This window comes from Oncorhynchus clarkii, chromosome 5, assembly GCF_045791955.1.
Source record: "Oncorhynchus clarkii lewisi isolate Uvic-CL-2024 chromosome 5, UVic_Ocla_1.0, whole genome shotgun sequence".
NCBI classification, from domain to species: domain Eukaryota; kingdom Metazoa; phylum Chordata; class Actinopteri; order Salmoniformes; family Salmonidae; genus Oncorhynchus; species Oncorhynchus clarkii.
The window spans coordinates 50,709,117-50,731,845 of NC_092151.1; the positions used below are offsets into that span (position 1 = coordinate 50,709,117).

Here is a 22,729-nt window from a genome sequence, read left to right on the forward strand (position 1 = left end):
GCGAAGCACCTGAGTGAGTTGGGTGCTCAATTACGCAGGTACTTTCCCGAAACGGATGACACAAACAACTGGATTCATTATCCCTTGCATGCCCTGCCTCCAGTCCACTTACCGATATCTGAACAAGAGAGCCTCATCGAAATTGCAACAAGCGGTTCTGTGAAAATTGAATTGAATCAGAAGCCACTGACAGATTTCTGGATTGGTCTGCGCTCAGAGTATCCTGCCTTGGCAAATTGTGATGTTAAGAGGATGCCCTTTGCAACCACGTACCTATGTGAAAGTGGATTCTCGAACCTCACTAGCATGAAAACTAAATACAGGCACAGACTGTGTGGAAAAAGACTGAGACTCTCTCCAATACAACCCAACATTCCAGAGTTATGTGCATCCTATCAAGCACACTCTTCTCATTAACCTGTGGTGAGTTATACACAATTTTCGACGAACAAATAGTTTTATATGTAAGATGGCTAAATAAAGAGCAAATTTGTTGATTATTATTATATTATTAATTGTTCCCTGGTCCTATAAGAGCTCTTTGTCACTTCCCACAAGCCGGGTTGTGACAAAAACTTACACTCATTCTTATGCTTAATAAATGTATCGTTTAGTGTATTGTATAACAACATTTGAGAGTGCGCTGACCCTGGTGCTAGAGGGGGTACGCAGATGGAGGTTGAATATTTGAAGGGGTACGGGACTAAAAAAGTTTGGGAACCACTGCTCTAGTCTATTCCCACACACCAGCCCCCATATTTGGTCCTGTCTTGGCAGTTGTTGGCAGAGAGGAGAGGTGTGGTGTAGTCAGGGTGGGTCCATCCATACGTGACAAAGCAGTGGATTGATGCTCACAGGGTGAACGAGCTACGGCCTGTCACCCCGCTATCATCTGGAATGTGGAGACCGTACAGGTCCATCAAAGCTGGCGCTGAGAGACTAGTCGGCTACCACCCGGTACTCAACACTGCACCTTAGAGACTGCTGCCCTATGCACATAGTCATTGAACATCGGTCACTTTAATAATGTTTACATACTGTTTTACCCACTTCATATGTATACAGTCTCCTGTATTCTAGTCAAGACTCATCCTATATAACTACTGCTGTACACACCTTTTCTACTCACATACTGTCCATAATGTCTATACACAACATCATATTTATACTGTATATATTTATATTCCAGACCACGACATTGCTCGTTTTAATATTTCTATAATTCTCAATTCCTTTCTTTTTATTTTTTGGATTTGTGTGTATTGTTTTGTATTGTTAGGTATTACTGCACTGTTGAAGCTAAGAACATAAACATTTTCTGCAAAACATGTGTACACAACCAAAAGCAGTACTATTGCTGAGTTGTTCCCTCTGGAAAAATAAAAATAAAAGTGGGTCAGCTTTCTGTCCATGACTCCTTGGCTGGCTAACTCACTCGGTTGGTCAAACTACCCCTACACAACAAGGGTGTCTTAGAAACCAACTACATGGGAAGGATATGGGTGTGGTCAGCTTTTTGTACAGTTCACCTTCTTTATGATTGGCTATTTGACAACAAATAGATAAGGTGAGGTGAAATTCCAGGTATTCTGGCCTACATAGAAAATATTGCTTCGTTGCTATTTGCCTCAGCACCTTTATGGAAAAACAAAGACTGTCACATAACTATGTTTCTTTCAATTGGGAGGTTAGAAGAGGAAGTTGTGTGTAATTATAGTTGGTGATATGAGGAATAGGCCTGAACATTATTACTTACAACCCTTGTATCAATCCGTGAAAAGTGAATGAACTCAGAAAACAAACCACACCTCTGAAGTAATAGTCCCAACACAGCAATATCATGCAAATTCTCAGGGTGCTTGGACTGGATGAATTCTACAAGGGGTCATGGGAAATCAATTTTTTACATATTTTACCTTTGTTTAACTAGGCAAGTCAGTTAAGAACAAATTCTTATTTCCATTTAAGTTTTCAATGATGACCTGGGAACAGTGGGTTAACTTCCTTGCACAGGGGCAGAACAATTTTTTTTTTACCTGTCAGCTTGAGGATTTGATCTTGCAACCTTTCAGTAACTAGTCCAACACTCTAACCACCTGACTACCTGCCACCCCAATAACTCAGCCATTCTTACAGTGGGAATTATGTTTCAGTAAGCTACTACTGAGAGGCCAAGAGAGAGAGAGAGAGCGGGCCAAGGGATGAATGAATCCTCTCAGGTAAAATAGAGACAATAGTCACATTCTACCTCTCTGGGGCAATAAAAGGCCTACTCCCAAATTATTTTTTTTTTGTGAGAGCAAATTGGAATATTTCTCTGACTCCTTCAGATGAGACTGCAGCTTTCTTGTCCAAATAAATAATCCTGGCCAGGCAAGTGCAATTGACCACTATCATCTTTCTATGTGGACCTCTGTGAATGACTAGTGCTTTACATGGATAAATCAGACACAGAACCAGTGAATGATGAGAGCATGTGTAAAGAGGTTAGTCTGGTCCCAGATCTGTTTCTGCTACCATCAACTCCTTGTCATGACAACAAGTGACCAGCAGTTGACATGATAGCACAAACAGATCTGGGACAGGGCTAGAAAGAGGTTGCTCTGTTAATCACTTTCTCACAATATGATAGTTTTTTGTTATACGCTAAATACAGTTTATCTCTGAGAACTAGGCAGACAATCAAAAGTATCATGCTGTTCCACGCATATGGCGATGAACAAAATAAATAGATATCTACTCCTGCTACACCCTGAGTGAGTTAATAAGTAACCAAGATGTGTATTTATTCTGTATACTAAGTTTCTTGTGATTAGGTCTCACACTGGCCTGGACTGCCACAAGAACTGGCTAGTTTAATCACATGCATTAAACATCAGCTAATATGGCAACCTCTATTTTCTAATAATGTGCGGGGTACACGGGGAGGCTTATTTGAAGAACCAACTAACCCGAAACTGGCATTTTAAAATCAAAATTGTGCTAAATGGGCTAGATTTGTTTCTCTTAACTGTCATTAAGATCTCTGACTTGTTTGTTGTAAAATAAGTAACATTCTAAACTGAAGGAATATAATCTAACACAAAAATTAAATGTAACTCTTGCATGCTTTCAAGAAATAGAGTTCTAACAAATTATCGCACTAGAATCTTCTGATGATGAGCGATGATGATATCAACAATTTCCCAAGACTGATACTTTGTAACTTTGATTCATACTGGTAAAAGGGCATCGTGGCGGGAAAATAGGGACTACGTATGCACACGTCATATGTCCAATTAAGTCTACCATTAATTGATTCGGAAACATACTGCTTGCGCAAAATATCACAGAAGATATCAAACGATAGTAGTTAGCGGCATATTGACAAGATAGTAAAATAGACACGGTCCAAATCATTCTTTGGATCTGTAACACCCATTTTATTCATCCGCGACAACCAACGATTTGCTATGAAGTTCAACCTAACTACGACTGCGCGGAGTGATTTATTTAAGGACTACACCCAGGCGCTACCCGAATGCAGTGGGTCCTCTTCTCTGCCCAAACCCAGAAGAAAGCGGGGTCGTGACGGAACTGGGGAATTGTCGGAGGTCCCAGAATCACCGAAAATATAGATTACAGAAACCTCAGTGTTGTGCGAGAGTACCCGTCAAATATATATTTTTACGATTTTTCCATATTTGAACTAATACGCAAGTATGTCCTGGCAAAGCTACGTGGATAACCTGATGGCCGATGGCAGCTGCCAGGACTCCGCCATTGTTGGGTACACGGACGCTAAGTATGTCTGGGCATCGTTTCCCGGTGGTACATTTGTTAACATAACGGTAAGGACATAGGTCTGTAATTATTTGATTATCTACAAACATAGGGAAATGCCGCCATTTTATGCTGTCAGTTCATTTAATATGGGAAAAAGGCCTTGCCTAATGGGGAAGCCCTAGATGGAATAATAAGGTAATGTTAGGCTCGAGCCAGGCATTGAATGTTGGCTAAGCTAGCACACATGGTATCTAGGTGTTTTCTTTTACAGAGACTGTTGCACGTTTTATTTGAAATATAAGTGCTTAGGCTCAGAACCACAACTACATTCAAAATGTCATGGTGTTATCAATATAGCTAAGGTCTAAAGCTTTCCTTTTGAGTTAAACATTGACTGTTCGACATGAAAGTGTAGGAGGCAATCCGCTAGCTAACATGTTTAGTTAGCCTGGCTAGTGTGTTAACTATGAACTAGAACTTGCAACTGAAACACAACCGTGCTTTCAGCAATTTGATACCCCATATGGGATATGGGAAAGTTAAATGGAGACCGGTTTCCCGTCTTGTAGCGTTTACTGTTATGTCTAGCCGGCAATGCGGGCTTTGGGAGAAGGAGTGCCGGGAGCGAAAAATGTCATAAATCAGGCCTGCCACCCAGATTCGAAAGTTATTAAGCAAAATTGTTGGCTCATTTCGCTGCATGCATATGTTACATGCACAATTTGCTTTGTACACTCAACGGTATTCAGATGCATTTGTGAATCAGGCCCTCGCTCTCGCCCCTTTTGATTTCCCAAGATGGCGCCTCTACTCTGCATTTATTATTATTTTTTCCTCCTGTCTACGCAATTTGATCGGATTGTAACCTAAATTGGATGCACCAGCTCGAGGCAAATTGGTTGTACAATAGTATACCATCCAATTGGCCTGCAGGTTTATTTTACATATTGCATCAGTCCGGTCATTCGTGGGCCCTCCATTTTGTTAGCTAGCAAGCATGCATGTAAATCAACTATTTGAAGTTGCTTGTGTTGTCAAAACCAGTTTAATATGTCAATTCACGCGCGTGCAGAACAATTAGAGATTGCCGTGCGGATATTGGAGGGCATTTTTCAGTCTGATTCCTTTGGCTTTGCTAAGCTATGGTTAAACCATTAGATGTTTTGTACCCAGGGTCTGGGCACATTCTCATAGCTGTGACATAAATAAGTTAGCAGTTACTCTGCTAGGTTTATGTTCAAATGTTACAGGATGTAGACAAGCTGTCAAATCAGTTGTCCTGCTGTGTTGCCTTGGTGAATTACTAGCCTCTCACGTTAGTGTTCTAGAGACTTCCACGAGGAGGCCAGCTTCTAGCTTTGCCAAGGCGTTATGGCATAGCTGGCTAGCTACTTTGCTTGCTAGATGGCCGCATTGAATACGCTGAATTCCCTTCATTTTTTTCTGAAAAGGAAGGGACTGTTGTATAATTGTGCAATTCTATATGAGGGTGAAGCCTTTGTGCTGTCATTTTTATTTGGAACCTGAGAATAAGCCAGTCTGCTTTCAATGAATAATTGTATGGGCAAACCATACTAAATCTGACTAGCTAGGCATCAGTTGCTGACCATGACAGCCAAGCAATGCCTGATAAGTTTTATTTTTCTGCAATACATAACTGTATTGGATTGTTTAAATTGTTCACTGTACACATGATTTAAAGGGTACATTCAATGGTCTAGAGTCAAATATGGACACTGGCCTATGAGAGCTGAGATGGTTACAGTATTAATCTCTATCACACAGTACTCTAAACTATTTTTCAGCATGTTCCTTTCTGCCTGTTAGGACAAATGTGAACTGCAATACTTCTTAAATTGCCAAGTTCTCCCAACAGTGATTAAAAAAGTAACCAAAAGTAACTTTTTTCCAAAATTCTGCCCGCTTTTGACTGCCCTTTTGAAATGTTTTAACAAAATAATGCTCCCTCTGAAGCTTTGCTAATTTTCACCCAACTTTGATTCTTGCAGTTTTAGACATTGTAGAGTATTGGAGAGAATAAACAAGTTGTCACACATGCTCTTGTCTTATTGTAGTGTAAAGACAAATGTTTTTATGCATATGAAATTGCATAACTTTCTAACTTTACATGGTTGACATTTGTCCATCAATGCTCATCCATAGGTTGACGAAATCGACGTCATAGTAGGAAAGGACCGAGAAGCTTTCTTCTGCGGCGGGCTGATCCTAGGCCAAAAGAAGTTCTCTGTCATCAGAGACAGCCTCCACTCCGATGGGGACTGGACAATGGACATCAGGACAAAGAGTCAAGGAGGAGAGCCCACATACAACGTTTCCATAGGCAAAGCCGGCAAAGGTAATGCCTGTCCCATTTCTTCACTGCTCAAACATTTAAGGCTCTATGTAGTTCATAGGTTTGGTTGTAATTATAGTTTGCTGTGCATGTACAATATTCTGGTATTCACCTCCTCAATATATAATGTAGTTAATGCGTAATGATGCTTTCTATATTTTAAAAGTTTTGTAACTTAATTTTTTGCTGACATCCCAAACGGTGGACTAGTGAAACATGAACCAAAATATGGTTTGAGTGGAATTTCCCTTTTAAGCACAGAGCTATTATGTATGGGAAAAGGGAGTTTATGCAGTATAATGGACTTAAGTTCAATTTCAGGTATTTTTCAGATTAAGAAAGCCAATCAAATACCGTTTGATTTAAAGAATAGGTTAGTTTTGCATCAGATCGGATTCGGGGACAATATTTGATCAACTGCTAGCTAGTAAAATGAGCCACAAGTCTTGATGGGCCACCCAATTGAAGGGGAGATGCCCTGCCATTCGAAAAACAAGATGCCTGTGAGTTTTGCCAATGTTCATTTTGCCTTTATGCTCCCTATTCTCCTATATCCCTAGCAGCTTTAAGTCCATGACACTCCTAGTTGCAATACACAACCTCCCTTCTGTGTATGTTTCTGTCACAGGGCAAGCTGGGCAACCTTTTCTGAGTTCATTCTTCTGGTCTTCTTCCTGATGGAATCAACCTTGAATTACATGCATATTCCCTATCCCTTTGTAATTGATGCCCTTTTCCCCTCACATCAATGCTTAAGTGTCAAGTTCAGGTTACTCCCCATCACATGTTAACCCTAGTCCCTGTCAATTTAGGCATTTCCACTCTGATAGTGGCACTCAAGGATTTTGCTGCTGTTCATATGTATTGAGGAGAGGTACTACAAGCATGCTGACTGCATGTGTACTGCATTAGTGTTGGTGGTAGTGAGTAGAAGCATTCACTTTCCTATTCCTCCCTGCTGTTGGCATGCCATGTAGACTCATAGCTAAGTAGTGGATAAAGTAAAGGATAGGGTTAGGCCAGAGTTTTGTTTCTGATTTACAGAACTTGTCATTGCCACCTTTTACACAAGTTTAGAATGGAGCAATTTGTGCTGTTATTGTCATAGCTTCTGACTGGGTATTAAAAAAAGCCATTTATGGACTTTGTTAACATAAGCGGATGATTCAGACATTCCTTAGTTCAGAAGAGTAGGCTAGATGTGTTTTATTATACTCTAGGCTAATGGGCTTGAATGGTCACCACTATTGCATAATTTTAGTGAGCGCTTTGCATGTTTTCTTCCAGTCCAAGGGCAGCAGCCATAATAAGAAAATGAATGCTTGTGTATTGGCCATGGATGGGGCCTCTGGTGAGCTTCCTATGTCTTCCTTCATACTAACCAGCCCTGTCCACCACCTTGTTTCGATTTGACAATTTATTTTATATTAAATGATCTAACTTCACATTTTCTCAATTTCCCTTCTCTCTTTTCTTTCAGTCTTGGTTCTTGTATTGGGCAAAGAAGGGGTCCATGGAGGCGGATTGAATAAGAAGGCATACTCAATGGCAAAATACTTAAGGGATTCAGGGTTCTAGTTTTGTCTTGACTTAGCCCAAGTGTAGTAGTTGAGGAAGAGGAGAGAAGTAAAGAAAAAACACAAAATAGAAATGTTAAAGCAAAGATTGCTGTTAACATTTTCCTTTCAAGCAGTCCTATTTAAAATGAGCCCTGGCAGTGTTAGTGGCAGTGCAGGGCCACATGTTTATGACCCTGCAGTCAACAATGTAGCCCCACTTTTAGTGGGGAAAAGTGGTTTCTTATCCCCCCCACCACCATGTCTGTTCATTTCTGTTCTTTTTTTTTTCTTGTGTACTCCAGCATTGGTTTTAGTCATGGGAAAGGAAGGTGTCCATGGAGGGCAGCTCAACAAGAAAGCGTATACAATGGCTGACTACCTGAGGAAGTCTGGATACTAAAGCAGCCTCTGCCCAGCCTCCTAGCAGCTCACCCTTACCACCCTCTTGCGTTTCAGTACTTCCAGTTCTAGTTGGTAGTTGCTTATTTTTTTCTCTCCTCTGCCCCCTCCCATTTTTTTGCTCCCTTTTTTTATTTATCCCCTTTTCTCTTGTCCTTTTCCAGTCATCTTTATGCATTCACACTGTGTACTCTATCCCATTCTAGAACTACTGTTGCACCATAGTTAAAGATGAGCATGTTGTTAACAGGACATTGTGACAAATCTGTACTTATAAAGACCTGCACCATTCTAGCCAATGCTCAGTGAAAACCCTAAAGTAAAGGAAACCTAAATTAAACTGAGATTTCATATGATGGTGCCCGGTAGGTCAGACCCTTGAGCAGCCGATGCCTTTGGAGCACTTGAGCAGTAATCAAGCTCATATTGTCTTCCTTTTCTAGAGCATGTCTGGGAGGGGAAACTGCATGCATATCTTTGAGCCTACTGAAATACTGTTCCGTCTGCCCCGCGTGCCCTGTAACTCCTGCCAAATGTCTGTTCCTCCTTCCCTCCCTCTTTCCCATCCTGTTTGTTCATAGGTGACACTCCATCAGTACTCAGGAGGCATATTCCTCCAACCACTACACCTTAAAGTCCTCCGTAGCCCCCTCTCCCATATGGGGTTTTTAGGGGGGGGGGGGGGTCCATTTTGGTATTGATTGAATCAAATGGCAAAACAGCACTGACGCAGGTAGAATCTCCTCCCATGCCCTCTTCATGACCTTTCTGACTACATGAACACCATGGACATTCCATCGTTGCAATGGCTCAGGCACTTAAAATATTGTTTGCCAGCTCCTGTAATATTTATTTTATTTTTAAGGCTGCCATTTTGGACAGTAGATATCCCAGCATAACGATCTGGAGTGTGTCCAGTTTGAATTTTTCATAGGACCAACTTTTGTTGCAGCTTGGGTATTTATACAGTTGCTCTAGCTCTATCATTGTGAAGGACGACTGCTAGCCTCCTCTTTCTGCTGAAGGCAAAACAACACTAACATAAAACCACACTATCATATGACACCAGATAAAGCTGCGGGGAGGGGTAGTAATTGGAGGAAATCTATTTCCTCATTTGTCAACCTTTTTGCTTTTTTTTTTTTTTTTTAAGAAATGAATTACTGCATTTGAAAACCCATGCTGTGTGAAGAAACAACTGTGGAATAAATTGCCTTGTTCTCTAGTCATCAACTAAGATGTGGTATCAAACTGTGAGGCTCGGTACTTAATGTAATCTCCAATTGAAAATAACTTACACTAGACATGACACTCAATTTAATGGGAGATGGGATTGGTTGGAATAAGAACACTTTGGTTGTCTTGTGGAAACTTAAAGTACAAAACATGGGTCTCCTGTGCCATAATGTAGAGATCTGTTGCTATTGTGTGACGGATTTTAACTGCTGCCCAGTAAGGGGTAATTTCATTGGCACTTTTTAGGGGTGTTTTAGCATCTGCTCCAATGTTCAGGCCTTGTGGCATGTGTACTAATTAAAATCTTATTTGCTGATTTTTGTTAATTTCTTCCCCCTACACCTTTCTTACACCTGGGATAGTCTAACACATTGGATTTCATATGCATAAACCAATAAATGCCATAAATTGATTTATCACCTTGTTTACAGACCGATCAAATAAATTTATTCCAACCAGATTGATTGTATGTACTTTCTTGCTTCTCAAGTTGAAATGTTTTCTCTTTTGGAGGAAAGTGTTTGAGCCAGAGCAGCAGTTTAATTTTTTCTTTTTATTAAACTGGAATTGGTCTGGAGGTTCCTATTACCCTGGCCTGGAGATGAATAGTTAAACTGAGATGCTCTTGGTTAGTCTTTAAAGGTATGTAGCAGGTAAACATGGTGGAGATGTTCCTTTTGTTGAAAGGTATGTGGATGTTGGCCGAGTCAGTGTGGCAGAATTAGGCCTGGGAGCCCCCACAGGGCCTGATGGTAACATACCAAAATGTGCATTTCCTTGACAGTGGGTGTTTATTGGCTAGATCAGTGGTTTTCAAACCTCCTGTGGGACACCCAGATGTTTCAAAATGTTGCTGTAGCCTTTACCTAGCTCACCTGATGGCCTAATACAGGGCTTTGTAATTAGTTGAATACAGTGTGCCAGCTCTGAAATAGTTCAAATACATGGAATGGCTGGTGGTTCCCAAGGAGAGGTTTGAAAACCACTGGGCTAGATGGTCTGAAACATTGGCTTAGGCCTGACCTTTCGTATCAGAATTGGGGAAGCAACAATTATTAAACTGGTCTGGATTCAATTGTCGACAACGCAGCTTCTGAAGGCAATTTCCGATTCAGCCAACAGGCAGCGTTTACCGTGAATGAGATTTCCGTGAAGTGGGAACATTTTCTTAAAGCCATTTTCACAACCTGTGGTCGGATTGCATCCCGGACTAATTCGGGGTGTGCGTCTTCATCCCGTCGCCATATATAGAGGGTCCCAAAAAATTACTTTCTTTGTAGTAGACTATTGAAGACTTGTCATTTTGAAATATCAACCTGATGGTAAATGCGTCAAATCTTGTTAACGTCTTGGTTTCTGTAGCAGTAACCAAACTGGGGGAATTCACTGCAACAACTTGACAAGTGATTTTTATTGGCTTCACAACGTTCCATTAAGTTTACACTTTGGGGAATTGGCCTATATGCATAGGTTTAAATTTAAAATGTTTATTAGAGCCCGGCTGATTGAAAGCCCATATCAACTGGCTGACAATTCCACCCTGTACTCAGTAAATGGGATGGGGGGTGGAAGGGAATCTCATGTTTATCTGAATGCTTGTTGACATTATCTTGTCACAATGTATGAAATCAACATTAAGCATGGTTTATTGGACAATTGCAATTTTGGATGGCAATTTATGAGAATTCATTGCGGAAAACTATTTCCTGACTAAAACAGTATATTGGCAGCTATCTCGTATATTTTTTTGGGGGGGGGCGGGGGCAAAAATGTAATCTGACAAACCCATCGGTAGGGCTCTAGTTTTACAGAAATATGAAGAGAATATGCATAACCATGGTAGCAACTGAAAGGAAACAGTTTGGAGATAAATTATTAGACCGAAGGTGAGCGTACACAATTCGCCTGACATGAGACTGAATCCAAACATTACTGTTGATTTTTTACATTACTGTTACATTTACTATACTTTTCACCGCATTTGTATATAATATTAGAAAATACTCTGGATATGTTCATTTACATAAGACTTCCTGAAAAATGTGGGGTAGGTGCAACATGAGATTAACAAAAGTACAAGGGTTTCAATGAAAACACTGACTGGTGTCTTCAAGTAGCCACAGGCCTCCCTAAGTGTGGACAGTTCCTACGCTATTTCAATGCACAGTTATGAAGTCTTAACTATAGCCATGTTTACATCCTATTGGTGACAGATTTTGTGAATATTCAAATCTATATAAAGAATTAATGCACATTTTCCCACCAGTAGAGTTAACCCCAAACTGACAAAAAAATTAGTGTGATGTAGTGGTGACAATGTACTTTTTCGCATATGTTTTCATGTACCGAATAAAAATCTGAAGTTCAGTGTTTCCATCGCATTTTTAACTGCCATTAGTTTTGTCACAAACTGTTGGGTTGCATAGCAAATATGCGTACTCTGGTCTTGGCATGTACACTAGCCAACAGCTCACAAATACTGTGCGGGTGGGCTGGTCTACATGAGATTATTGGATAAACGAGAATATTTGTATTTGTCAAACGGCAGTCAAATCAGACCATCGATATTTTTTGGAAAGGAGTGTTAAGATCATTGTGCACTTTCACCATCCTGTGATGTTCATAATTTATTTAATCTGTAGACTAATAAACTGCATGGTTTCCTGAGGCATAGTGGGAGTAGCACACACCATATAATCGTGTGACTCCCAAGTTTACTTTGATATGGTGGTTTTTATATCAATATTTGCACATAGGTGTTTCCACTGCCATTTCTTGCATATTACGTTTTACAGATGCATAAAAATCCCACGTCGAACAAAGAAATTAAGGTATTTGTAATTGTCATTATTACAAATATATGTATATAAAAATCGTCCGATTTAATCGGTATCGGGTTTTTTTGGTCCTCCAATAATCGGTATCAGCGTTGAAAATTAAATTTCGGGTGGCCTTCCACAAGCTTCCCACAATAAGTTGGGTGAATTTTGGCCCATTCCACCTGACGTTCCTCCTGGCCCATTCCTCCGTCATTGAAAATAAGAATTTGTTCTTAACTGACTTGTTAAATAAAGGTGTAAAAGAAGAAAAAAAATAGCTGGTGTAGGCCTCCTTGCTCACACACACTTTTTTTTTTGTTCTGCCCACAAATGTTCTATAGGATTGAGGTCAGGGCTTTATGATGGCCACTCCAATACCTTGACTTTGTTGGCCTTAAAGCCATTTTGCCACTTTGGAAGTATGCTTGGGGTCATTGTCCATTTGGAAGACCATTTGCGACCAAGCTTTAACTTCCTGACTGATGTCTTGATGTTGCTTCAATATATCCACATAATTTTACTTCCTCATAATGCCATCTATTTTGTGAAGTGCACCAGTCCCTCCTGCAGCAAAGTAGCCCCACAACATGATGCTGCCACCCCTGTGCTTCACGGTTGGGATGGTGTTCTTCGGGCTTGCAAGCCCCCCCCCTTTTTCCTCCAAACTTAACGATGATCATTATGGCCAAACAGTTCTATTTTTGTTTCATCAGACCAGAGGACATTTCTCCAAAAAGTACGATCTTTGTGCCCATGTGCAGTTGCAAACCGTAGTCTGGCTTTTTTTAATGGAGGTTTTGGAGTAGTGGCTTCTTCCTTGCTGAGCAGCCTTTCAGGTTATGTTGATACAGGACTCGTTTTACTGTTGATATAGATACTTTTTTACCTGTTTCCTCCAGCATCTTCACAGGGTCCTTTGCTGTTGTTCTGGGATTGATTTGCACTTTTCTCCCCAAAGTACGTTCATCTCTAGGAGACAGAACGCGCCTCCTTCCTGAGCTGTATGACGGCTGCGTGGTCCCATGGTGTTTATACTTGGTACTATTGTTTGTACAGATGAACGTGGTACCTTCAGGTGTTTGGATATTGCACCCAAGGATGAACCGGACTTGTGGAGGTCTACCATTTTTTTTCCTGACGTCTTGGCTGATTTCTTTTGAATTTCCCATGATGTCAAGCAAAGAGGCACTGAGTTTGAAGGTAGGCCTGGAAATACTTCCACAGGTACACCTCTAATTGACTCAAATGATGTCAATTAGCCTATCAGAAGCTTCTAAAGCCATGACATCATTTTCTGGAATTTTCCAAGCTGTTTAAAGGCACAGTCAACTTAGTGTATGTAAACTTCTGACCCACTGGAATTGTGATACAGTGAATTATAAGTGAAATAATCTGTCTGTAAACAATTGTTGGAAAAATTACTTGTCATGCACAAAGTAGATGTCCTAACCGACTTGCCAAAACTCTAGTTTGTTAACAAGAAATTTGTGGAGTGGTTGAAAACCAAGTTTTAATGACTCCAACCTAAGTATGTAAACTTTCGACTTCAACTGTATATGCTTAATTTAATTTATGCAACTTAAATTGTAATATAAATGTTAGGCTATAAATTTAGATTTGTAATACATTCTAAGGCTGCATGATGTGCCTCGAATGACGATTTGAAAAAAGTCTCATGATAGGCATGAGCTCAGCTCTATTTCTTGCCAAGTCTGCCATTTGACAAGCACTTGATAATATTCTCCCCTATTAGACTATTCTTAATTTAATTTGTTATGTTACATATAGCCTACTAATATGTGTGGAACTATTTTCGAATAGCCCACAAACAAAAACTTGTAATCCGTAGCCTGCACTTGAATAGCAAATGGATGTTATGTGGGGTTATGTTTTTAATATGTAAGCATAGGTGGTGCGTCCATAAATCTAGGGGAAGCTAAACTTTCCCTAAAATCAATTTGAATTATACTGAGCAGAAATATGATCGCAACATGTGAAGTGTTGGTCCCATGTTTAATGCGCTGAAATAGAAGATCCAAGAAATGTTCCTTATGCACAAAAAACATATTTTTCTCAAATTGTTGGTACAAGTTTGTTTACATCCCTGTTAATGAGCATTTTTCCATTGCCAAGATAATCCAGCCACCTGACAGGTGTGGCATATCAAGAAACTGATTAAACAGCATGATCATTACCAGTGGCTTAACTTTGGTTTTAGAAGTGGGGTGTCAACTGGCGACTGGTCTGGTGGTTCTCCCTCAGAAGTTTTTGGAGCATCTTAAGTTCATTTCCTGCATTTCTACTTGAGCTGACCCTGACAAAAAATGATCTTGGTCAACCAAGAGCAGCCTTCTTTTGACCAACCAAATTTTAAAACTTGTATTTATCCATATATAGAAACACCCTATGTGTTTTAATAAAATCAACTAGGCTATACAGTGCATTCGGAAAGTATTCAGACTCGACTTTTTCCACATTTTGTTACGTTACAGCCTTATTCTAAAATTGATCCATCTGATCCATCATAAAACTTATTGACGATGAAGAACACACTTCATTAAATCACTGTAGCTTTGTGCCTTGATCACAAACCTCTTGAAATGGATGGAAGGCCTCAGCATTCTGTTGACAAACAGTGTCTTTATTGAAGTGGAATTAAATTGAATACAGGCATGTGTGAGCATAAGATGTTTACAAGACATCAAATAAAAAGGCAACAGGACTCAACATTCAAGTCTTATTAAAAAAACTATTTTTACTTGTAGAACGTCCTACGTACAATATGACGTGAAACCAAATACATGTTGCAAGACCTATCCACCAATGGCATCATGCATTTCAGAGAAGTGGTATGTGATGGCTCTAGATTAGCCAAATGAAGTATACAGCAGGTTGCTTGTTGCAGTGTAGATGCGGGTACTACCTGAACAAAACTGTTTCTCCCCACCCCCTCTGCTTGTATTACACGACTGCTGAGAGGTTACCCATAACATTGGGCAAACACACAGCAAACCTATCTTTGGCTGAATGCATAACCGGTTTGGCTTAATTTTGTCTGTGCAGGTCAACGTAACATATCAGTCGCATCAAAATCATACTCTGAGATGAGCGACTGGCTCCCGGATCTCAGGGTAGAGACCGATTGTCAAAACCCAGTTCCCATGGCCAATCGTTTTATATATTCACATGGAAAAGGTCAGTTCAATCGATTTTATAAAAGGCTGCTGTATAGTACTTTGATTTAGATATTTCTATACAGCAGAAATATATACAATATAACATATTTTTTTGCTTCCCCAGACTACAGATATACAGGCTACAAAATAATCAATGTTTTAAGATGTTAATTATGGTGATCTATACATTATTTATATACTCAATGCATTCTTTCACAGTTGGTGTCAAGCATGCTCGTGCACACGAGAGCATCGAGCCCTTTCTCACAGTGAATAGAGTATAACCCTAGTCGGAGGATGTCTGCAGAAAACCACCCCATACTGACAAACCAGAGTAAAATACAGTCTACTGTACGGCAACATTCCTGTGAAATCGACGCCGTTTAGCCCAAAACACATGACGACGCCACCCTTCAGTAATCAGGTTAAAAATACAACAAATGGAGAATTAAGGTGATTTGCATTCTAAACTTGGAGGGAGATGTAAAAATGAAACAAATCCTCGTGACCACGCCACCAGCGTGAGTCTCTGCAACCCCATAGGGTGAGTGGGAGAGAGGGGCGGGGGACCGGCCACCTGTCTGTCAACTCAGGCCAACCAATCAGGCGTGGACCGGGTCGTGGTCGTCAGGACGAGGCTCCTGCAGCTGCACCACTGTCTCCACGGTGACCTCGCTGTCGTCGCTGGTGTCCAGGTGGTCGTCTTCATACTCGGAGGACTCCTGATCGGGTTCGGAACGTGAGGCGCCCGACATGGTGCCAAAAGAGTGGCCGCTGGTGGAGGCCAGGGAGCGCAGCAGCGGGGTGCTCTCTGACACCTCGTTCTCATCGGGCCCGCTGTCGCCCTCCTCCGAATCGGAGTCTGAGTCGCCCGCAGAGGGGACCACCTTCTGCTTGCACACAGGACACGTCTTCCTGGTCTTGGTCAGCCAGGGGTCCACACACTTGTTGTGGTAAGCTGGAGGGAGGGAGAGGACAGGGAAAAAGGTCATGACACTCACAATCAAAGGTACAACACACAAGGTAATCCTAAGGGTGTGCTTGTTATCTACTGACTATATAAGGGTGGACAATTTTGATTAGGTTTGGCTACAACACCTGGACAGGGTAATGGGGAATTTCAAAGGCAAACCTAGCTTAATGTATTAGAATACTAGGATTTAAGCTTAATAGGTTTACAAATAGGGGATTGTGGACATTTCAGGAAATAATGCTTTAAAACCAGCCATTTTCAACAAGAAAATGGCATTTAGTCTATTTAACTTCTACATTACCAGTACTGTATACAGTATTAGTATAGCTTGACAGTGTCCAGAAGCTACGGCGGTTTTCTAAGAACACTAGCGGTCAGGCCAGCTGCATATTAGATGCAGCAAAGTGAGCTGGAGCCAAATAGATGATTTTCTGGGATGATACAGACAGGCATGGTTCAAGGAACAGCACAGGGTGCAGTAGAGCCCTTCAGACTGTCTCCCACTGAGACATCAACACATGACCTGGTGTTTTATACTACATCGCCAAAAGTATGTGGACACCTGCTCATTCCAAAATCATGGGCATTAATATGGAGTTAGTCCCCCCTTTGCTGCCTCCACTATTTCCACTAGATGTTGGAAAACATTGCTGCGGGGACTTGCTTCCATTTAGCCATGCACATTAGTGAGGTTGGGCACTGATGTTGGGCGATTATGCCTGGCTCGAAGTTGGCGTTCCAATTAATCCCAAAGGTGTACGATGGGGTAGAGGTCAGGGCTCTGTGCAGGCCAGTCAAGTTCTTCCACACCAATCTCGACAAACCATTTCTGTATGGACCTTGCTTTGTGCACATGGGGATTGTCATGCAGAAACAGGATAGGGCCTTACCCAAACTGTTGCTACCAAGTTGTAAGCACAGTATGCTGTAGCGTTAAAATTTCTCTTCACTGGAACTAATGGGCCTAGCCCAAACCATGAAAAACAGCCCAAGACCATTATTCCTCCTCCACAAAACTTTATAGTTGGCACTATGCATTAGGGCAGGTAGCCTGTCAAATCCTGGCAGCCGCCAAACCCAGATTCGTCCGTTGGACTGCCAGATGGTGAAGCATGATTCCACAGCTCCAGAGTCCAATTGCGGTGAACTTTACACCACTCCAGCCGACGCTTGGCATTGCGCATGGTGATTTTAGGCTTGTGTGTGGCTGCTCGGCCATGGAAACCCATTTAATGAAGCTCTCGATGAACAGTTCTTGTGTAGACGTTGCTTCTAGAGGCAGTTTGGAACTTGGTAGTGAGTGTTGCAACTTTAGGACAGACAAATTTTATGCGCTTCAGCACTCGGTGGTCCTGTTCTGTGAGCTTGTGTGGCCTACCATTTGCGGCTGAGCCGTTGTTGCTCCTAGACATTTCCACTTCACAATAACAGCACTTACAGTTGACCGGGGCAGCTCTAGCAAGGCAGAAATTTGAAGAACATACTTGTTAGAAAGGTGGCATTCTATGACGATGCCACATTGAAAGTCACTGAGCTCTTCAGTAAGGCCATTCTACTGCCAATGTTTGTCTATGGAGATTACATGGCTGTGTGCTTGATTTTATACACCTGTCAGCAATGGGTGTGGATGAAATAGCTGAATCCACTCATTTGAATGGGTGTTCACATACTTTTGTGTATCTAGAGCAGTGTTTCCCAACTCTAGTCTTCCAACAGCACACATTTTTGTTGTAGCCCTGGACAAAAACACCCGATTCAACTCATTGAGGACTTAGTGATTAGTTGACTCATTTAAATTAGGTGTGCTTGTCTGGGGCTACAACAAAAATGTGTACTTTTGGGGGTACTTGAGGACTAGAGTTGGAAAACACTGATCTAGAGGACTGCAGTGGAGGAGCACAGGTGGCAAGTCGATGGGTTTAGGGTAGTAGGTTGTTGTGTGTGTGTCAGGAGGGGGTAGAGGGCATGGCAGGCCAAGCCTCACCGTGAGAGCAGGGCAGGACCCGGAGCTTGTCTCCCTCCTCGTACTCATCCAGGCATATGGCACACACATCGTAGGCGTCCCCTAGGTACAAAAGAAACACGGTTCAATGGTAGAACAAAATACAGAAAAGTCCTCTTAATAAAGACATTTTAATTTACTCAATTGTGTAGCCCGTATTTATTTAAATGACGAGCTGAGTCAAACTACTGTCAACTGACTCAGAGTGCCTTGCAAAAGTATTCACCCCCTTGGCATTTTTCATATTTTGTTGCATTACAACCTGTCATTTAAATTTCATTTCATGTAATGGACATACACAAAATAGTCCAAATTGGTGAAGTGAAAAAAATGACTTGTTTGTATATGTATTCACCCCTTTTGATATGAAGCCCCTAAATAAAATCTGGTGCAACCAATTACCTTCACAAGTCACATAATTATTTAAATAAAGTCCACCTGTGTGCAATCTAAGTTTCACATGAAAGGCCCCAGAATCTGCAACACCATTAAGCGAGGGGCACCACCAAGCAAGTGGCACCATGAAGACCAAGGAGCTCTCTAAACAGGTCAGGGACAAAGTTGTGGAGAAGTACAGATCAGGGTTGGGTTATAAAAAAATATCAGAACTTTGAACATCCCACGGAGCACCAATAAATCGATCCTATTAAAAAATGGAAAGAATATGGCACCACAACAAACCTGCCAAGAGAGGGCCACCCTTAAAAAATAAAAGAGAGTCGCACACTCTAGGAGCTCAGATGCAAAAATATTTATGTCCAATGTTGACAGACAAGCTGTCTTCATCAGGGTATAATGATAAACACTGCGGGATGACTCATTTATATAGTGTCAAAAGACACACACAGGTGTCTGTAATCATGGCTGGGTGTGGCCTGATATCATTGGTTAATTCTCATACAAAAAACATAAATGGATAGCGTACGATCATAGATCAAATGTGGCTACATAAGCCTACAAACATTTACAATAGCAAAATCACAAGAATGGCTTCAGATCAAAGTCTACGTTTAGACCGAAGGGAGCAAGGGTCCTTAAATTAAAGATCCAGGCAGCATCTCGTTTTAACAATAAATTGTCGAGGTCACCCCCTCTCTAAGGGAGGCATGACATGTTCGATGCCAATATAACGTAGAGACGAAATCGAGTGGTTTTCTTCCAAAAAGTGGGCCGCAACTGGGTAAGTCGAGTTTTTGCACCTAATGGTGTTACGATTCTCCGAGATACGTACTTTTAATTCGCTCTTTGTTTTACCCACATCATTTTTACCAGAAGGACAAGTTATAAGATAAATAACTGCCTTAGTGGAGCACGTGATAACACCTTTGATTGGGGTCTGTTTCCCTGTTTGGGGGTGTTTGAAGGATCTACATTTATAAGTGCCATTGCATTGACCACAGCCATTACATTTGTAGTTTCCATCCAGTAGGGGTGCAAATAGATGTTGTGCAGCAATATCTTGGGGTGGTAAATCAGAGTTTACCAATTGATCACTGAGGTTTCTGCCCCGCGAGAATACGACCAAGGGAAGGTCCGAAAACACATTACCGATACTATCATCGGATCTTAGAATGTGCCAATGTTTGTGAACGATTCCCTTAATTTGTTCCGAGCACTTTGAATAGTGGGTAGTTAGAACGCAAGAATGCTTATTTTTGCGAGACTGACCTTGAAAAAGGTCATGTTTTGTTTAGAATTTTCTCAATGCCAGTATTAATCTGACCATTTTTATACCCCCTCTCCTTGAATTTTCTTTGCGTCTCAGCCATATTTCTTTCGAAATCTGATTTTTTTTTTTTACAAATTCTTTTGATTTGATAGAATTGGCTGTAGGGCAAACTGTTTTTCAAGGAAAGTGGATGACAACTATCAGCCCTCAACTAAATGTTACGATTAGTAGGTTTCCTGTAAAAATCAGTGTATAGAACATTATCTTCACACAAGATCAAAAGATCAAGAAAACTGATTTGACGTGTATCAGATTGAGAGAGGGCAGCCCACCAAAACTCACAGACCAGGCAAGGAGGGCATTAATCAGAGAGGCAACAAAGAGACCAAAGATAACCCTGAAGGAGCTGCAAAGCTCCACAGCGGAGATTGGAGTATCTGTCGATAGGACCACTTTAAGCCGTACACTCCACAGAGCTGGGCTTTAAGGAAGAGTGGCCAGAAAAAAACATATGGAAGGAGGTAATTTGGTTAGATGAAACTAAAATGTAGCTTTTTGGCAATCAAGGAAAACGCTATGTCTGGCGTAAACCCAACATCTCTCATCACTCCGAGAACACCATCCCCACAGTGAAGAGTGGTGGTGGCAGCATCATGCTGTGGGGATGTTTTTCATCAGCAGGGACTGGGAAACTGGTCAGAATTGAAGGAATGATGAATGCCGCTAAATACAGGGAAATTCTTGAGGGAAACCGGTTTCAGTCTTCAAGAGATTTGAGACTGGGACGGAGGTTCACCTTCCAGCAGGACAATGACCCTAAGCATACTGCTAAAGCAACACTTGAGTGGTTGAAGGGGAAATATTTAAATGTCTTGGAATGGCCTAGTCAAAGCCCAGACCTCAATCCAATTGAGAATCTGTGGTATGACTTAAAGATTGCTGTACACCAGCGGAACCCATCCAACTTGAAGGAGCTGGAGCAGTTTTGCCTCGAAGAATGAGCAAAAATCAGTGGCTAGATGTGCCAAGCTTACCCCAAGAGACTTGCAGCTGTAATTGCTGCAAAAGGTGGCTCTACAAAGTATTGACTTTTTTTGGGGGGAGGGGGGGAGGGGGGGGGGGGGGGGTGAATAGTTATGCACGCTCAAGTTCTGTTTTTTTGTCTTGTTTGTTTCACAATAAAAAATATTTTGTATCTTCAAAGTGGTAGGCATGTTGTGTAAATCAAATGATACAAACCCCCCAAAAATCTAATTTAATTCCAGGTTGTCAGGCAACAAAATAGGAAAAGTGCCAAGGGGGTGAATACTTTTGCAAGCCACTGTACCTCCGCTTTCAAGTCATTTCCCTACATTTGTTTTGGACTAAGTTCTCACTCTTTCTAAAATTCCACTCCAAGCACATTCCCGCCATGTATGTGGCTACCAAACTGGGCCAAACCTTAACTGACTTGCCTAGTTAAATAAAGGTAAAAAAACAAACAAATGCACTCCCTTTCAAATTCCACAGCATTCTTTCTTGCCCCTTCCCTTGTGGGGAGGACGAGGTGCTGTGCTGTGGAGGGTGCCGGATATGTGGGCCAGTGTTTATTTAAGCTTTAAATGAGCATGTTTTGCTGCTCCTCAGTACCCGTGCCAGGATTGCATGTAACCGTATAAGGATGGGGAGTCATGTCCACCCCCCCTTCACTAAAGTCACAGACTCAATCTCTCCCTGTTTTTTACTTTTTTCTGCCCCTCTCTCTTTCCTCTGTCTCGTGCTCTCTTTTTCTCAGACTGTCTTTGTTGCCTGTCTCCAACTTTCTTTTTTCTCTCTGTCTGTCATTGTCACTTCTTGTCTTTATCCATTTCTCCCTCTCTCTCCTCCTCTCTCTGTCCGAACTTGAACCCAGTGCTGGACAGGAGGGGGGGAGCATTTATAAAGGCATGGCTCCAGCACAAACTCAGAAAATGCTGAACTGTGGCACTGGGCTGTTCTGAGTGAGGTTGAGCACTAAGCAGAAAAATACTTTGACACCACAAACTCAAAGGGTGTGTACACTGCTAAGTAAGACATACAGAATAGCACAAAGGCACATTCACTAACGGTGACATCTAAGACCTGTTCCTCACTTGTCCCGAGAAGTTCTCCAGTATAACTCAATTTAACAACCTGATATAGCCAAGTAAGCAAAAACACAAGTATCATACACTACATGACCAAAGGTATGTGGACACCTGCTCGTCGAACATCTCATTCCAAAATCATGGCATTAATATGGAGTTGGTCCATCCTTTGCTGCTATAACAGCCTCCGCTCTTCTGGGAAGGCTTTTCACTAGATGTCGGAAACATTGCTGCGGGGACTTGCTTCCATTCAGCCACAAGAGCATTAGTGAGGTCGGACACTGATTTTGAGCGATTAAGCCTGGCTCGCAGTCGGCTTTCCAATTCCTCCCAAAGGTGTTTGATGGAGTTGAGGTCATGACTCTGCGCAGGCCAGTCAAGTTCTTCTACAGCAATCTTGACAAACCATTTCTGTATGGAGCTTGCTTTGTGCACTGGGGCATTGTCATTCTGAAACAGGGAAGGGCCTTCCCCAAACTGTTGCCACAAAGTTAGAAGACCAGAATTGTCTAGAATGTCATTGTATGTTGTCGCATTAAGATTTCCCTTCACTGGAACTAGGGGGGCTGAGCCCGACCATGAAAAATAGCCCCAGACCATTATTCCTTCTCCACCAAACTTTACAGTTGGCACTATGCATTGGGGCAGGTATCTGATTTGTCGTTTCCAGTGC

General features: G+C 41.6%; 2 protein-coding genes across 4 annotated transcripts in view; one reads left to right on the plus strand and one right to left on the minus strand.

The window, feature by feature from the left end:
* The first annotated feature begins 3,484 nt into the window (after positions 1-3,484).
* On the plus strand, positions 3,485-9,772 carry LOC139408973 (profilin-2-like). 2 transcript variants are annotated; one of them, XM_071153512.1, is made up of 3 exons: positions 3,485-3,830; positions 5,929-6,121; positions 7,599-9,772. In XM_071153512.1, exons 1-3 carry the CDS (start codon positions 3,702-3,704, stop codon positions 7,694-7,696), a joined length of 420 nt encoding a protein of 139 aa, XP_071009613.1. In that variant the 5' UTR covers positions 3,485-3,701; the 3' UTR covers positions 7,697-9,772. The 2 variants fall into 2 exon arrangements, with proteins under 2 accessions (XP_071009613.1, XP_071009612.1); XM_071153511.1 differs by having other exon boundaries at positions 3,502-3,830; positions 7,980-9,772.
* Positions 9,773-14,127: 4,355 nt separating this feature from the next.
* Positions 14,128-22,729, minus strand: part of LOC139408966 (E3 ubiquitin-protein ligase RNF13-like) — an 88,937-nt gene continuing 80,335 nt past the window's right edge. The window contains exons 9-10 of one of the 2 annotated variants that reach the window (XM_071153498.1): positions 18,265-18,345; positions 14,128-16,265 (exon numbers count right to left, since the gene is read on the minus strand). In XM_071153498.1, coding sequence (XP_071009599.1) covers positions 15,910-16,265; positions 18,265-18,345 — 437 coding nt within the window. In that variant the 3' untranslated portion in view covers positions 14,128-15,909. The remainder of the gene's footprint in view (positions 16,266-18,264; positions 18,346-22,729) is intronic. The other variant, XM_071153499.1, reaches the window with a different exon arrangement.

What these genes read in the sequence shown, in the direction of transcription:
- LOC139408973 (XM_071153512.1), top strand. Translation starts at nt 3,702, where the DNA reads ATGTCCTGGCAAAGCTACGTGGATAACCTGATGGCCGATGGCAGCTGC. An exon ending in GTACATTTGTTAACATAACG is followed by an intron (nt 3,831 to 5,928) that starts GTAAGGACATAG and finishes GCTCATCCATAG; the next exon opens with GTTGACGAAATCGACGTCAT. An exon ending in CATAGGCAAAGCCGGCAAAG is followed by an intron (nt 6,122 to 7,598) that starts GTAATGCCTGTC and finishes CTTTTCTTTCAG; the next exon opens with TCTTGGTTCTTGTATTGGGC.